This window comes from Amblyomma maculatum, chromosome 2 (assembly GCF_055883805.1).
Source record: "Amblyomma maculatum isolate TAMU_Amacu chromosome 2, ASM5588380v1, whole genome shotgun sequence".
NCBI lineage: Eukaryota > Metazoa > Arthropoda > Arachnida > Ixodida > Ixodidae > Amblyomma > Amblyomma maculatum.
In genome coordinates, this window is record NC_139345.1 from 157,345,969 (window position 1) to 157,363,048 (window position 17,080).

The following is a 17,080-nucleotide window of genomic DNA, read 5'->3' on the forward strand; positions in this document are numbered from 1 at the left end:
GTACCGGCAGAGTGAGCTGTAAGACCAAGCCAATAAATCTTTTCAGTACTACATCTAATATTGAAAGTGTTGAAGTCTCGAGCTCTGACATATCACTGACTCGCTATGACAAATTCCTCCTCTTCCAATTACGGTTGAAATGTACGCGCCACCTTTCACTAGTTCAGATGATACGGGGAACTTACCCCGTTTCGCGTGTGCACCTGGGAACTATGTTGGTCCTCTTCGGTTTCTTCTCTTCTGCCGACTGGTTGCTTTTAAACGAAATTGATGATGACGAACAGCAGTTCCTTCATACATAGATTTCTTCGTGGTACGCTTCAGTACATGCCGCTGCATACTCCTACTTGTAGCAAGTTCCATTTATGGTTTTCTGGTGAACTGAGAACAGCGCTAAAACTTACTTAAGGAGTAGGCTCACAATAATGCGAAACGCACTGGGCTCTATTATATGAGCAGATGCGTTTTGCCGCTTGCGCTTCCCTTACAAACGCCGGTATAAGCGGGATTATGACTGCTATCTTGAGTATTGGAGAAAGGAGTCTCCAATCATCCTACTGAGTCCTGGCGATAATGTCGCAAGCTTTCCAATAAACATCTACAGGTACTTCAAGTATTAACTTGACTCTCACGGGTGTGGAATTCGGGATGTTGCTTTTGCCTTCTGACTGTGGGAAAGTTGCGTGTTCATTTTTTATTATTCGTGCTGCAGTATCAAGATCATATGGTTGTTTTTGCGTACATTAAAATAAAGACTGAAGTAGTAGTAGTAATAGTAGTAGTAGTAGTAGTAGTAGTAGTAGTATTAGTAGTAGTAGTAGTAGTAGTAGTAGTAGTAGTAGTAGTAGTAGTAGTAGTAGTAGTAGTAGTAACAGTAGCAGCGGTAGTAGTAGTAGCAGTAGTAGCAAGAATAGTGGCAGCAGTAGCAGTAGCAGTAGCAGTAGTAGTAGTAGTAGTAGTAGTAGTAGTAGTAGTAGTAGTAGTAGTAGTAGTAGTAGTAGTAGTAGTAGTAGTAGTAGTAGTAGTAGTAGTAGTAGTAGTAGTAGTAGTAGCAGTAGTAGTAGTAAAATGTATTCATCTTTTCGTGTTACTCTCGCGGTCTTCCTAGATTTAGTATCCCGTTCAAGGCCGCTTACCAGGCTTCGTGAGCCTGCAGAGCTGATCACCGCAGCTCGTACGCCTTTTGAATGCCAGCAGATGGCGTCAAGAGATGAGGGCTCGAACAGCAAAACATGTTTGATGGGGCCGTCCCGCTCAGGGTTAACACCTGAATAATTGTGAAAAAACCGTATAAACGTTTAGCTTTCGGAACTCAAGGCCGCTGCTTCTCGAAGGCCCGAAGGAGAAACGTCGTACTCATTTTGGTGCAATTTGCAGGGTGGTTCCTAAGAAGAGCTAGTGATCTGGGAAAAAGATTAGGGTTTCCAGCAAGGTACTCTGCTAGGAACTAAACACTGACTTTACCATTTCTAAGAGCAGGTTCTCTTGCTGCTTAGGGGTAAATGACATTGAGCTGGCGTTTTGGAGACTAAAATAAAAAAGAATGCACTAAAAAACGCTGTAAAAAGTGAGCGAAAAGCTCCAGCCTGCATGGTTGTTCGTCCATCGTCTCTGCGGTTGCTCCAGAGACCGCGCTTAGGTCAGCCTTCTGTGGCTGGTCCATTACCTTGATGATTTGCGGCCCTAGTTATGGCACGTACCGGCAGCAGCAGCGCACTTCACAGCAATTTTATATTTTGCTTACTGTAAATTTTATACAAATAGAACAGTTTAGGTATTCCACATTCCATTGCCTTTCTTGATGTTGCCACGCAGGCTGCTATCTAAAAACAATTTATTTAAGAAAACCAAGAAGCTTCAGTACATTGTTAAGGGCTCGGAGCACGATGTAAAAATGCTCATTGCACTACGCCATGATCCATGTGACGTGAAACGCCCAAAATACCAGCCTTTTCCTCGTGCATTCTTCATGTTTCGTGCTTTTTCGCCGCGCAAACGAGACCCTGGGAATAAACTTATGTCAGAGGAAACACTGTTTATTCGATACTCTTGAGATTTCGACGAACGTTTTGTGTTGAAACAATATTCATAGATTTTCTGCAAGACGTGGTTCATCATTAACCATTTGTTAAGGCGGAAGCCTTAACTGCCTCATGAGTGGAGCCAACAGGAAGTGACGCCGAAATATCAAATGATCGTGCATCAAACTTGAGACAGAAATGTACTTTGTGCTGCGTCCAGTTTGGATTTAGCACCCACCAGCTAGTCAAGTTGGACACTATATACTTTCAGATAGCAATTCAAACCGACAACACATGCAGGTCCAAAGGTATGCCGTTCATCGTGAGTATCTGTGTCCACTTAGAAGTGGGACAGAAAATGCGTTTTTTCTTTCACAAACAGCCAACCCAACCAAAAACGTTCAAAACTTTGGAAAACTGCGACGACAGCTCAAATCCTGATCCACCCATATTAACCGTGCGAGTGCTTTCGCACATCTTTATCGGTTTAAGCAAGGTTAGCGCGGCTAATGTCTCAAAATTTAATATACAGATTTGATTGAAAAAATATTTCCCTTCACGTAATGAAAGCGAGAACAGCTGTTGTCGTTAGACTGTCGAAACAGTCAGTAGTAATGTGTTTGTCGGTCCATTATTCCGCCTCTTCTAAGACTGTGGATTAGCCTTCAGTGGAAAAGCCGGTGGCTGGTATTAAGCGGAAACAATAAGGGCACAAATTTGGGCTAATTACTCAGATATAGTTGCCCACAACGCGAAAAAAAGCTGGGTATACAATGAAAGAAGGAGAGAGAGAATAGTGAGGGAGCTTTGGTTTCAATTTCTATTCTCGATCGTACTTTTCCTTTCGCGGTTCGGCAACTGACAAAATTCCTTTTGTGTGCGGTTTACGTCTTGGGTGATAGCGATGAATAGCAGAGAGACAATACAGAAAGCATCCAAGATAGTTGTAAAGTAAAATACTGTAGATGACTGTTTCCGTTTACTCCTGTCTGTGGCCCTGACTGGAGACTGCAAGCTCAGCTCGCACATTAGGTGAATTAAGTGTCATAACTGCTACAGGAAGCTCTTAGGTCCACTTCGATTACAAGATTTCCTCGTCACACAATAAAACATGTCATAAAAATATAAAACACGTGACCTAACCTCCACAGGCTGCATGAATCACGCGTCTCTGGGAGACGTTGCTTGCTGGAGCGCTGTAACCTGTGAAGATAGCCCGGAATGCTTGGTTGAGTGTTCGTTCCGAAAGTGGAGCATATGTAAAGGACTTCACGGCACAAAGCACTGTGCACACTACGAGAAGGAGAGTGAGATGTTGGTGAGCGACGCTGAAACGAGTAAGCGGCAGCAGGTTCGTGCAAATAAACGTCGTCTGCGTGCTGTCCTGAAGAGGAGGAGGCTTTAACTTTAAGGCATTGGTTAGAATCGTGGTTTGCCTAGGCTCGAGTAAATATTTAATACTACATCCGATTGCCTGCGTTTAGAGTACTGTGGTCATATGTCATTAACATGGAAACGTCTGGCGACTTGTCTGCATCGCAGATGTTTCTGAGACCACGCTTTGCACTACATTATAAAAAGAAGAGAGTTCTAGGTGCTCTGTAACAACGTAGCACGTTATGATTCCCTCTGCGTCTGCCGGCGTAGCCGATTGCATAGGGCTGCCGTCGATCATGCTCCCAGCGCCTTGCTCGCCGCCATGCTCTTGAGCAGCTGCTTAGCCTGCGCCAAGCGGTTTGTGCTGGCCTCGCTGTGACCCTTTGACACGCAGGCCGTGCTGTGGTCTTCCAGGTCAACGTCGTACATGGCCCAGCCAAACCTGTCGAAGCCCGCAGAGCGCATCATCTGGACGCACTTGCGCACCTGTGGGGCGAAATCAGGATAAAAAAACAACAACTACGCCTTAGTTGCTTAAAGCTGTTTTTGGGTGCGAACACGCAACTCTGCTGAATCCATTGCAATGTAAGGTTTTTCGAAGTGAGTCTTCAAGGATGCCTTTAATTGCAGTGAACACCACACAAACGTTGTTTTTACACGTGAGATTGAGGGACAATGGTATATCAGCAACTAATAAAATGCGATCATTGACGTTCTAATCAGTGCAGTGAGATGCATGCTTATATTGAAAATTTTGAGGCAGAGAAACTCGAAGGCTGTTCCATTTATTGCCATACTGCCTGTCTTGTGAGATGCACCTCTAACATTTCAGGCCATATTTTCTAATTATGCATGGCAGAACGGGCCGTCAGCAGGAGCCCCTCCCCCTCCTCTTGTTTGACGCAGCTGTTGTGTATGACGCTCATTCTGGCAAGAATGTAAAGTGACAGCCGATAGATTACTTTTAGTATTTGTCTAGCGTCTTTATCTCTTGGCCACAAAAGCGGTGAATCATACGAGATAGAGCTGTTGTTTCAAATGATTGGTTATTAGGCCAAACATGAGAGGTTATTACCAGTGACTGCAATTCCACATTCTTGTCAGGCAAAGAAATCCACGCACCGCCAAACCATGCAAGAGCTTCAGGCCGAAGGCCATGGGATCGCATGCGGAAATACGCAGCTGAAATTTTAGACGCGCTGTTTTCTCACTCTCTGTTTTCTCTTTCGCGTCTCACATAGCCTGAGTCGCTTTGGGACGTTAAACACCACTAACCAACCGCTAATCGATCGGCTCAACGGTACTTCGCTACCCCTGACTTCTCGACTGAACCGTCAACTTGCCAACTTTAAAATGCAGGGTGGACAGCTTTACTAGCATAATCGCAACTGTTTCAGCCAATCGGGGGTGCCCGTTGTTCCCAATTGTCTTCGCCCTAAGATCTTACACGCCTTCCACAAAGATCCCATCGCTGGTCACCTTGGCTGCCATAAGACCTACGACGGTTTCTCATCGAGTGTTGCCAAGTACGTTGCGTCTTGTGTGCTATGTCAACGCCGTAAACGGTCGACGTCAGCGCCAGTCGGCCTCCTTCAATTGTTCCCAATTGTCTTCGCCCTAAGATCTTGCACGCCTTCCACAAAGATCCCATCGCTGGTCACCTTGGCTGCCATAAGACCTACGACAGAATCGAGACGCATTTTCTGGCCCGGTTTCTCATCGAGCGTTGCCAAGTACGTTGCGTCTTGTGTGCTATGTCAACGCCGTAAACGGTCGACGTCAGCGCCAGTCGGCCTCCTTCAACCCATTCCCTGCCCTTTCACACCTTTCGACGTTGTAGGCACTGACCTATACGACCCTCTGCTGTTAACCCCGGCGGGAAATCGTTGGATCGTAACAACCGTGGATCACCTCATCCGGTATGCCGAAACCACAGCTATACCGTCTGATTCCGCTGCTGAGATAGCAAGCTTTGTCCTGTGAGACATTATTCTGCGGCCCGGAGCTTTTCGTGCTCTCCTGTCCGATCGAGGCAAGTCTTTCCTTAGTACAATCATGGCCGAAGTTCTTTATGCCACAAACATTGTTCGCAAAACAACGTCGCCTACCCCCGCCAACGAATGGTTTCACTGAACGTTTTCACCGCACTCTGTCCGATATGCTAGCCTCATACATCGACCCTCATCACAGTAACTGGGATTCCTTGCTTCTTTTGGTCACTTTCGCATACAACACTGCCGTTCAACGCACGATCCGCTACTCTCCATTTTTCCTGGTCTATGGTCGGGCTGCTACGTTCTGCATGGAGGCATCCTTCTTCCCTGCACCTGTTCTTTCTGACACACCCTCCTATGAACAGTTCAACTCAAGCATTGCCGAGTGTCGTGACGCCACCCAGATTGCGTGGAAATGCAGCTACGGCGCCTCTCACCGTAAGGTGTCACCGTGGAGACGGCTACACGCACACCAGGCTTGTCTGACAAACTTCTAAGCCGCTTCATTGGTCCGTACACGATGCTCGAAAAAACGTCCCCCGGTGAACTATCGTGCAGCCCCCGCGTCTCCTGTCAACGACTGTCGCTGTCGTGGAACTGAGATTATACATGTGTGTCGACTTACGCCCTTAGCCCGTTGTCTTTTTTCTCTTTAATTCCTGCGACCAGGATGGCCGCTTTCGTCCGGGGGGAAGTGTGAACACTTATTGTGAACTTCATCCAGTTCAGTTCAGTTCAGTTCAGTCGTTCAGTCGTGTCCGACTCTTCGTGACCCTATGGACCATGTCACGCCACGCGAACTTCATCTACATCTGTGTTTACTCATCATCACCCTTCGTTTCATGGAACTTCAACATCATTTGTGAATCATCATCAACGTGCTGTGTGTTCGTCTCTCGACGTCGTTGTTCCTTGACGCCATATATACAGGGCTTTTTTCACTTTTGTCATAGGAGGCAGGGCCGTATATTTTCAGAAAAAGGCGTGAAATCAAACGCGACACTGCATCAAACCGTGGGTATGAAAACAATAGGAAAAACGCTGAGAGTGGGTTCGAGAAGAAACGTGAGTTAAAGCGAACATATTTCCATTCATGAAGAATGGTCGTAGCGCAGGGTACGTAATAAGAAGAAAAAATAAAGGATGGACGTTTAGGGTAACAGAATAGATCTTCAGACGTGGAACCTGTGGGAAATTGGCGGCTGACAGTTAAATTCACGGCTGAGATAGAGAAGCCTTTTGGACTAGCTTGCAATAGGTGCTAGACGACAGTTACTGTAACGAGATCCACAATGCAGTTTTTTTTTGTTTTACATTGACCTGACTTTACCTATCTGTTGAATGAAACTGTTGTTTATAAATATATCTCGGCAAAATAATTGTACAGCTTATGCTCTTGTCCGTAATATTCACACACTCACGATCATTTTTCCTTTTGGTATGTGCCACAAGACTATGACCAATCATGTTACTAAAGAAACCTTTTCCCTTCACTGCAGAAATAAATTGAAATCGTTTCGGTTTCATGGTATTTGTTTTTATTTTCAAAATTTGAACTGGAAGTTCTTCTCTGATGAGACACAGTGTTTCTGAGATGCGTATACCTGCTGCCGAGCGCTGACATTCAAGTTTTCCAAGGCTCTGGCAAACCAACATTTTTACCTAGTTCAGGAATGAATAATAATAATAATAATAATAATAATAATAATAATAATAATAATAATAATAATAATAATAATAATAATAATAATAATAATAATAATAATAATAATAATAATAATAAGTGGCTCAAATCGTCCTAGTCAGTTTTGGCAATAAGTTCGCAAGCGTTCCATTAAATCGGGTTCGTGTATAAACTTAGTTGACTCTCAGGGGTCGGGAATTCGGGATATTGCCGACAGTTTTGCCCAAAATATTTCCTCTGTACGCAAATCTCCACATTGCGATTCTGTATGCCTTCCATCTGGTGCACCACCTAATTCCGTTCTCTTTGACGAGGAGTCGAAAACTGCGAGCCTTAAGCGTCTGCACCTTTGTCTCCTGTGCATGATGACATTCCAGTCGCCCTAATAAAAACCTTCAGTTGTGTCTTTGTACAAAGAATTAACTGCTATATTTAATAACTATTTCAAAAATGCTGCCTTTCTTCGCGTGTGGAAAATAGCACGCGTGTTTCCTGTCTTCAAGTCATGAAACAAATCTGTTGTTTCCAATTTTCGTCCGATTTCTCTTCCCTGTGTAACCTCTAAGCTCTTCGAATTAGCTTTGCACAACGTGCTCTCCTTCCATCTCAAACATATCATAGTACCGAATCAACATGGCTTCATATCGGGTCGCTCTACTTCAACCAACCTAGTCACGTTTATGACGCATGCCTCTGCAGCAGTCCTTCAGAGAGGTCAGGTTGACACTGTGTACTGTGATTTCACTTCATGGATCACTGCCTTGTCGTGGCGGAGGGCCATGCGAAACTCGATGTGATTGTGAGCTCTGCCGTGTAGGGCCACCCAAGATAGAAAGGTCACGGCAGAGAGTTCTGACAAAATGTAATTCACTGGAGAAGGTAATGGCAACCCACTCCAGAATTTCCTGCCAAGAAAGCCCTATGGCCAGTCACAAAAGCATTAATGATATGGCGCCGGAAGGTGAGCCCCCCCCCCCCCCTCTCCCAGGATGGAAGGTGTCCTACATGTTACTGGGGATGAACAAAGGGCGATTCCTAGTAGCTCCAGGACGATAGAAGCGGCTGGGCTAAAGCCAAAAGGACGCTCAGTTGTGGATGTGTCGGAAAGCGACCGGAAAGTGCGATGTAGCAAGGAGATATATCACATAGCAACGTGGGATGTAAGATCTATGACGCAAGGTAAACTGGATGTCAAGCGGGAAATGGACAGAATGAACATTGATTGTGTGAGCCTTCTGTGGACGTTCTTTAATTTGTACATGCAATCATCTTCCTTTCATTTGTACATACCATCATCATCGTCCCGCGGCGCCGGCTCCGGCACGCGCCTGGGCTTTGTAATCGGAGTAAAACGCCAGACACGGCATCCCTTGCCTTGCCGTCTCGACCTGGCCTTCTTCCACACGTGGTGGAGGTGAGACTTGATCCTCTTGCTGTTTTGTGTCCTGCCTCTCTCTGGAGCTACGTTCCGGTCGCTGCTTACCGCCTGCCACCATCGTTATGTCTACCGAGAGTACCCGCGAATCGGCAGCACCCTCTACCTCGGCTGCACCACCCCCTCCGACTATGCCCACACGACAACGCGACCCGCCGCTGTTCGCTGGTCGTCGCGATGAAGACGTCGATGACTGGCTGGACACCTATGAACGCTGCAGTAACTACTTGGGTATCAGCACGCTCAAGTGGACTGGAATGGGAGAATTTAACTCTGGCGACCATTATGTCTTTTATTGTGGGCACGAGTCCAAGAGAGGAATTGGGTTGCTCTCATAGTAAACAGAAGAATGGGCAAAGCAGTGCTAGGGTATAATCCCAAAAACGACCGAATGACTTCACTTCGGATCCAAGGTCACCCTTTCAACATAACAGTTATCCACGTCTATGAACCAACCACTACTGCTGAAGAAGCTGACGTTGAGAGATTTTATGCGGACCTGCAATGCCTTTTAGACCGCACTCCATCATCAGAAGTCCTTTTTCTCATAGGAGAATGGAGTGCTAAGGTGGGGAGTGAAGAAATATCCGGAATTACAGGCAAGTTCGGTCTTGGTGAGCCAAATGAAGCTGGGCAGAGGCTAGTAGAGTTTTGTCAAGAAAACAACCTGACCATAGCGAACACTCATTTTCAACAGCACAAGAGGCGGCTGTACAAATGGACTTCACCGGACGATCTGTACAGGAATCAGATTGATTATATTCTTTGCCAGCAGAGATGGAGAAGCGCTACACAAGCAGTAAAAAAAGGCCTGGGGCCGATTGTGGCACCGATCATCAGCTTCTTGTTGCCAAATTAAATTTAAACTTCGCCTGAGGAAAACGCAGAAAACTAGAAGGCCTTCCAGGTATGATCTGGATCAAATTCCATCAGAATATGCTGTGGAAGTGATGAACCCATTACAAGAATTAGGTCTAGAAGACAGAGAGCCTGAAGAGATGTGGACTGATGTTAGTGATATAATACAAGAAGTTGCTATTAAGGTAGTTCCAAAGCAAAAGAAATGCAAGAAAGCAAACTGGTTATCTGAAGAGACTTTGCAAAAAGCTGGGAAAAGGAGGATGGAAAAAGTTATGGGGGAAAGAGAAAGATAAAAGGTTCTCAATGCGGATTAATAGCAAGGAGAGATAAGAATGCCTTCCTAAACGTACAGTGCCAAGCAGTTGAGGACAACAGCCAATTAAGGAACACAAGAGTTCTGTATAAGACAATCAAAGACATCAAAGGAAGCTTCTGTGCTAAGCTGGGTGTGATAAAGGACAAACGAGGGAACGACCTCACTGAAGCCTCAGAGATAAAGAAGAGGTGGCAGGAATACACAGAAGAACTGTACAAGAAGGACCCGGATGTGGAAAACCAACATAACACTGTTGTGATTACTGATCTCGAGCCGGGCATCCTGAAGAGTGAAGTTGAATGGGCTTAGCCAGCCTTGCTAAGAACAAAGGTAGCGGAATTGATGGCATTCCAGCTGAGTTGCTTCAAAACCTCAACCATGACGCTGCTAACATTCTGCATAAATTATGGCAGAAGATTTGCACAACCCTGCAGTGGCTACAGGAATGGCGGAGGTCAGCTTACATCCCCATTCCAAAGAAAGACAGTGCCAAATATTGTTCCAACTACCGCATTATCGCGCTTATTTCGCATGCTAGTAAGGTGATGTTGAAAAATCCTTCAAGGTAGGCTGCAGCAGTATGTGGATCGGGAGCTTCCGGACATGCAAGCTGGGTTTCGCAAAGGCAAAGGATCTAGAGACCAGATTGCCAACCTTCGCTGGATCATGGAAAAAGCAAGAGTTCCAGAAACCCATCTACTTCTGCTTCATTGATTGTGCGAAAGCGTTTGACTGCGTAGGTCACAGCAGATTGTGGCAAGCTCTCCAAGAGATGGGAGTTCCAATTCACCTCATCTGTCTCCTCAGGAACCTGTATGAAGGGCAAGAGGCCACAGTTAGAACTGGGCATGGTCTTACTGATTGGTTTCCGATTGAGAAAGGAGTGAGACAAGGCTGCATACTGTCGCCCTGCCTATTTAACCTGTATGCAGAGTGTATCATGAGGAAGGCCGATCTGGACGATTCTTCAGCTGGAGTGAAGATTGCTGGAAAACGTATCAACAACCTTAGATATGCAGATGATACCACTTTAATGGCAGAAAGTGAAGTGGAACTCAAGAGACTTCTGATGCGCGTACAAGAAGAGAGTGCGAAGTTTGGGATTAAACTAAACATTAAAAAGACAAAGATCATGGTGCCTTACCCTATCAAGTCCTGGAGCATCATGGGACAAGAAGTGGAAGCTGCGACAGATTTTCTCTTCTTCGGCTGCAAGATTACCCCGGAAGGAGACTGCAGCCATGAAATTAGAAGACGTCGGCTTCTGGGAAAGAGAGCCATGGTTAGACTTGACCGCCTAGTAAAGAGCAGAGACATTAGTCTGCCAACCAAGATCCGTATAACTCGTGCTTATGGTCTTTCCAGTTGTGATGTACGGATGCGAGAGTTGGACTGTGAAGAAGGCTGACCGCCGAAGAATTGACGCGTTTGAATTGTGGTGCTGGCGGAGACTCTCGGGAGTTCCTTGGACTGCCAGAAGATCAATTCAGTTGATATTGTCGACCATAAACTCTGACTGCTCATTGGAGGGTCAAATTCTAAGGTAAAACTTAGCTACTTTGGTCATCTGATGAGAAGAGAGGAGTCGCTGGAGAAAGATTTGATGCTGGGAAAGGTTGAGGGTCGCCGGAGAAGGGGTAGGCAGCGAACGCGATGGTTAGATGGCATCCTCGAGGCGCTGCAGATGAAGTAATGTGATGTTAGGAAGATAGTGAGAGACCGGAAAGCGTGGCGTGACATGGTCCATAGGGTCACGAAGAGTCGGACACGACTGAACGACTGAACTGAACTGTGATTTGAGCAAAGCTTTCGACGTTCTTACTGACTTTTTACTACTTGAGAAGCTTCGACTCTCTAGCGTCAATGTCTCAGTTGTAGCCCTCCTACGTATCTATCTCCTTGATCGTTTCTGCTTTGTCAGTGTCAATGGACAGAATTCCTTCGTTTACCCTGCAACCAGTAGAGTTCCTCAAGATTCGACATTAGGCCCGCTTCTCTTCTCCGTTTTTATCAGTGACGTTTCCTCGGTGATCAAGAACTCCTCGTTTCTTCTTTATGCTGATGATATAAATATATTCAAAATCCTACATTCTTTTCATGAATGCTTGTCGCTGCAATCGAACGTAGCAGCTTTCTCCGATTGGTGTGCGAAGAATGGATTTAGCCTCTATTCTTACAAAATTAGGCTTGTCTCATTTAGACGTAAATCGCACAGCCTTCTCTACCATTATTCTGTACATTCGGTGCTGTTGGACAGGGTTGATGAAATTAATGATTGGTGTACTGTTTGACCGCACCCTCAGCTTTTTCTCTCATACTAAACGCATTGCTCAGCGGGCTATGCGCACACTGGGAATCATCTGCAGAGTTTGGGGAGAGTTCCGTATTCCCCTTCCGTTCCTAAAGCTGTACCTGTTCATATGCTTGCCGCTTTTGGAGTACGCGTCGGTTGTTTTGAATGGCACTTGCAAATCTAACTGTGACAAGGTCGACAAAGTACAGCAAACATTTTTACGGGCATTTCGATATCGTGTTTCTTGCGCAACTTCCTCCTCTCGCTTCACTGGGAGCACCCCACTGCATTCTCCTTAACTGCCGTCGCGTCAGGGTAGATAAAATTTTCCTGTGCAAACTTTCATGGCCACATTATGTGCTCTCAGCTCATAGAGTTACTGCGCGTTCCGGAAAAGGGCATGAAAAAATTCAGACCGTTTCTTGTTTCTCCGCCTCTATATTCCCATTTCCCTCTGGACAGAATGCAGACGTTTCTAAACTTTTTTTGTCTTCACCTTGACATCTTACGAAACTCGCTCTCTTCATTTATATTGGATGCTTGTAGCGTTGTATTCTAAACAGTACTTTATCGCATATAACTTTCACTTTCGAGCCTAAATATTGTATTTTCTTAACTTTTACTTTTCCTCCTGTCCAAAGCTGTTTTTTTCTTTTTTCTTGAACTGCTTTTTATCCGTTCCGTGTTTATATTTTCACTTTAAACTTTATATTGGAATCTTACTGTCCAACGTTCAATTGTATTTCTTGATTGCATTTCCTTGTATTTCTAACCTGTGTTTTACGTACCACATACTTGTTGCACCTAGAATAGTTGTTTATGTATTTTTCTATAATACTATAGTCAATGGCTGTCCTTTGTTCTTTTTTTTTCTATATATCGTATTTTTTTATGTGCTCTACAATTCTTACACCGTGTCTACAAGGCATGCTATTCACTGATTTCATTCTTTCCGTGACTCTTTTTGTCTTAATTTCATTTCATGCGTCAGTTGTTACTTTTGTGTTCTATCAGTGTGTGTAAAAGTTGCGTGTGCATTTTTGTTTACTTTATATATTTTATTTTATTTCTTATTCGTGCTGCAGCACAAAGACCATATGATTGTTCCTGCGCACATTACATAAATATCGAATGAATGATTGATTGATTATTAAAGGAAGGCGTCATGGGGCAGGTAATTGGACAGTCGATCATGGTCATATTATTTTATTACAACCCTAATGCGTTTTCCCAATGGCTTTGGTTTGGTTTGGTTTGTAGGGTTTAACATCCCAAAGCGACTTGAGCCAAAAGTGCAGTAATAAGCCCAGCCGGCACAAGTATTCTGCTAGAAAGCGCTGCGACGCAAAATTCACGTGTCACGTCCTTTGAGTTCGCAAAATCAGCCCACCTTGGCGCTGATGCTGTCAGAGGTCTCGAACGAACGCCACGCTCTGGTCTTCTTGCTGAAGTCGTACACCAGCAGATCCTCTGCCCCAACCGTACCCCGCGTCAGGGGATTACGGCATGTCTGTGAACCGCCGGGAGTAAAGAAGACGAATGAAACATCGCCGCTCTCTACGACAGCTGGCAGCCTATTCAGAGCAAAGTGTACTGAAATAATAAGTTTTAATGGCAAATGTCTGCATGTAATGGCAAAGATTCTATAATGTTCAGTAAATGTTTGCCAATAAACCTCGCGTATGCATCATTGAAGGAATTAGAAACAAAGAACATTAGGATCTAATGCAAGGTCGGTTGCTTGACAGATTTGCGTACAGACACGTTTCCTGGAAATGCCAGCTGAAAAGCTGGACTTCTGCCATATGCTACAGGCTGCATGTCTATGCATTGTATCCCTGTGTGTCGTGACCGTCCAGAAACTTTTGTCTCATGATAAACATGGCTCAGGTGATAAGAAGGCCAGACATTCGAATAATGTTAGTGGCAAAAGGTCTAATTTATGGGCAGTAATGAGGCGAATTAGGCGATTTGCACAGCGATTTCCCCGGACCAGGTCGAAGTTTTCTTTACCGAAGTTTCTGAGAAATCTGTAGAGCTTTCCTTTACAGCCATATGGCTGCGCTTGGGTGGATGCCAATGAGTAATTACTCCCTTATTACAAATCTACTCCACCTTCCGGGATTCCCCTAAATATTCGATCAGGAATGTCTTCCCTGACACGTTGCTACTGCAAAGGCCAGCGTTCCTCAGAGCGAGCTCGAGTTTCGTCGTCTCCTTTTGTGCTTCTCGCTGATGTTCCAAATGTCCGCTATCTGTCTTACAGTAGCAAAATTAATCCTAATCCACAGTTGCATTGAGGGCCTCTGGTTTACCGATTGTGAACTCTGTCACTTAGTCCAACACGTTTTCCATCTTTGCGGGCGTTCGTTCATCATCATCATCAGCCTGATTATACCCAGTGCAGGGCGAAGGCCTCTCCCATATTTCTCCACTTAACCCGGTTCTGTGCTAGCTGCATCCACTTGACCCCTGCGAACTTCTTAATCTCATCCGCCCACATAACTTTCTGCCGCCCCCTGCTACGCTTTCCTTCCCTTGGAATCCAGTTTGTTACCCTCAGCGACCATCGGTTATGCTCTCTTCGCACTACATGTCCTGCCCATGTCCATTTCTTCTTCTTAATTTTCACTAGAATGTCGGTAACTTGAGTTATTTCTCTGACCCACACTGCACGCTTTCTATCTCTTAATGTTACCCCTACCATTTTTCGTTCCATAGCCCTCTGGGTTGTCCTCAACTTAAGTAGAACTCTCTTGGTTAGCCTCCACGTTTCTGCCCCATAGGTGAGAACAGGCAAGATGCAACTGTTGTATACTTTCCTCTTTAGCGATACCGGTAAGCTGCTAGACATAATCTGCGAGTGCTTGCCAAATGCGCTCGATCCCAATCTTATTCTTCTTGTTATTTCCTTTTCATGGTCCGGATCTGCGGTTACTACCTGTCCTAAGTAGACATATTCACCTACTACTTCCAATACTTCGCTACCTAATATAAACTGCTGTTCCTTCCCGAGGCTGTTGAACATTACCTTAGTCTTCTGCATATTGATTTTCAAGCCTACCTTTCTACTTTTTCTGTCTAGGTCATCAATCATTATTTGCAGTTCATCCCCCGAGTTGCTTAGCAAGGCAATGTCATCAGCAAATCGCAGATTACTGAGGTATTCTCCATCTACCCTTATCCCTAACTGCTACCATTCCAAGTCTCTGAATACTTCCTCTAAACAAGCTGTGAATAATACTGGGGAGATTGTGTCTCCTTGCCTAACACCTTTCTTTATGGGAATTTTGTTACTTTCTTTATGCAGAACTATGGTTGCTGTGCAGCCACTATATATATCTTCCAGCACTTTCACGTACGGCTCGTCTACCCCCTGATTTCGCAATGCCTGCATCACCGCCGAGGTTTCAACTGAGTCAAATGCTTTTCCGTAATCAATGAATGCTATGTATAAGGGCTGGTTATATTCCGAGCATTTTTTCTATCACCTGATTGATGGTATGGATATGATCGATAGTAGAGTACCGTTTCCGAAACCCTGCTTGATCCTTTGCTTGATTGCAGTCTAAGAGTGTCCTGATTCTATTAGCGGTTACCTTAGTAAATACCTTATACGCAACAGACAGTAAGCTGATTGGCGTTCGTTGGTTTGCCGCAATCAAGGCATTTGGCGTGACACATTTTGCCGTGTCGCTTAAAGGTCGAAACAATACTGCCTGACTTATCGCGAATGAAGCGTCAATCGATGGCCAGTTCGTATTGTAACCGCATATCTGGACATACGTACCTGCTCGAAGGGTTCCAGCTGGCTGTGGGTGCAGGCCACGTTCCAGGTGCCGTCGATGCCGGCGAGACCCGAGACGGACACGCCGTAGTCCAGGACGCCCAGCGTCAGCGACATCGCTAGCGTGGCGCTTACGTTGCGGCCTTCCCTCAGCATTTCCAGCGTGCCACTCTGTGAGGCGGCGCAGTGCTTATTATTAAATGTGTCCTGCTCACGGGCAGCGCTGAACAGTTCACGCAGACTGTCTACGAACCAGGACCAGCGATAAGCGATATCATTGAAACTTGCTGTTGGACGAGTTGGTAGTTAATCATAATGCAGGGTATTCAGCGCAAACAAAGAGAAGGAAAAGAGAAGCGACACACGCAGAAGCGGACTGAAAAAAAAAAAACAGCTTTTAACCGCATATGTCTTCACGTAATGGCAGATATTCTATAATTTCAACCAAGTTTAGCCTGAACTGGACAATGAACACCGTATATGCATCATTGAATAAACTAGAGACAAATAACAGTGGCATCTAATACAAGCTCGGTTATGTGTGTGTGTCGCCTCTCTTGTCCTTGTATTTGAGCACAAAAACTCTACATCAACGATATCAATCGTGCCGCTCTGAAAAAAAAAATACTATCAACTGCAATAAAAGATGCAAGTTAAAAAAAAAGTGAAGGCCAGGGTGTCGTCTGTCGTGAATCTGTATTCATTTCATTTCTGACGAGGCCCACAGTGCTTTTGAAATTATATAAAATGTGCTTGTGAATAGTGGCGTTTACAAGTGGTAGCGCCATCCACTCGTTAACTTGGTCTAGCCTACGCGTTACCGTCAAGCTAGATCATTCAATACAACAGTGACTTGACCACAGTAAAACAACTTCGGCAGTCAATGTGTGGATTAAGGCTGCACTCCGTCCAGCCGCTGCACTAAGCATGCCTCATGTTCGCAATATATTGTCTTGTCTTTAATGCATGGATACCTTAAAAGAGCGATTCTGCGAACCCATGTTTAATGCAGATATCTAGGCACGTTGTGGGAATACACAGTTAACAAGAGCGCATAAATACGGGCAACAGAAAGAATAGGGAAATAACAGGCACTCAGTTAAACTTCTTAACTCCAGGAATGAACGTACTCACACCAAAACAAATTACGCAGCAACAAGTGGGACAGATACTGCGCCTTTCACTTCCTCTGAACCCATTATTATATTATTATTATAGAAAACCAGAAAACCACTTCTATGGAAAGCCCACAAAAAATTAAAACTAAACGTATATAGAAATATAAACAATAAACTATTACGCCCAAAAGAAA

General features: G+C 44.9%; 1 protein-coding gene across 1 annotated transcript in view; it reads right to left on the bottom strand.

Moving 5' to 3' along the window:
- Positions 1-3,472: 3,472 nt before the first annotated feature.
- Positions 3,473-17,080, bottom strand: part of LOC146200258 (uncharacterized) — a 61,978-nt gene continuing 48,370 nt past the window's right edge. The window contains exons 11-13 of the mRNA XM_084592311.1: positions 15,772-15,939; positions 13,372-13,491; positions 3,473-3,884 (exon numbers count right to left, since the gene is read on the bottom strand). Coding sequence (XP_084448437.1) covers positions 3,693-3,884; positions 13,372-13,491; positions 15,772-15,939 — 480 coding nt within the window. The 3' untranslated portion in view covers positions 3,473-3,692. The remainder of the gene's footprint in view (positions 3,885-13,371; positions 13,492-15,771; positions 15,940-17,080) is intronic.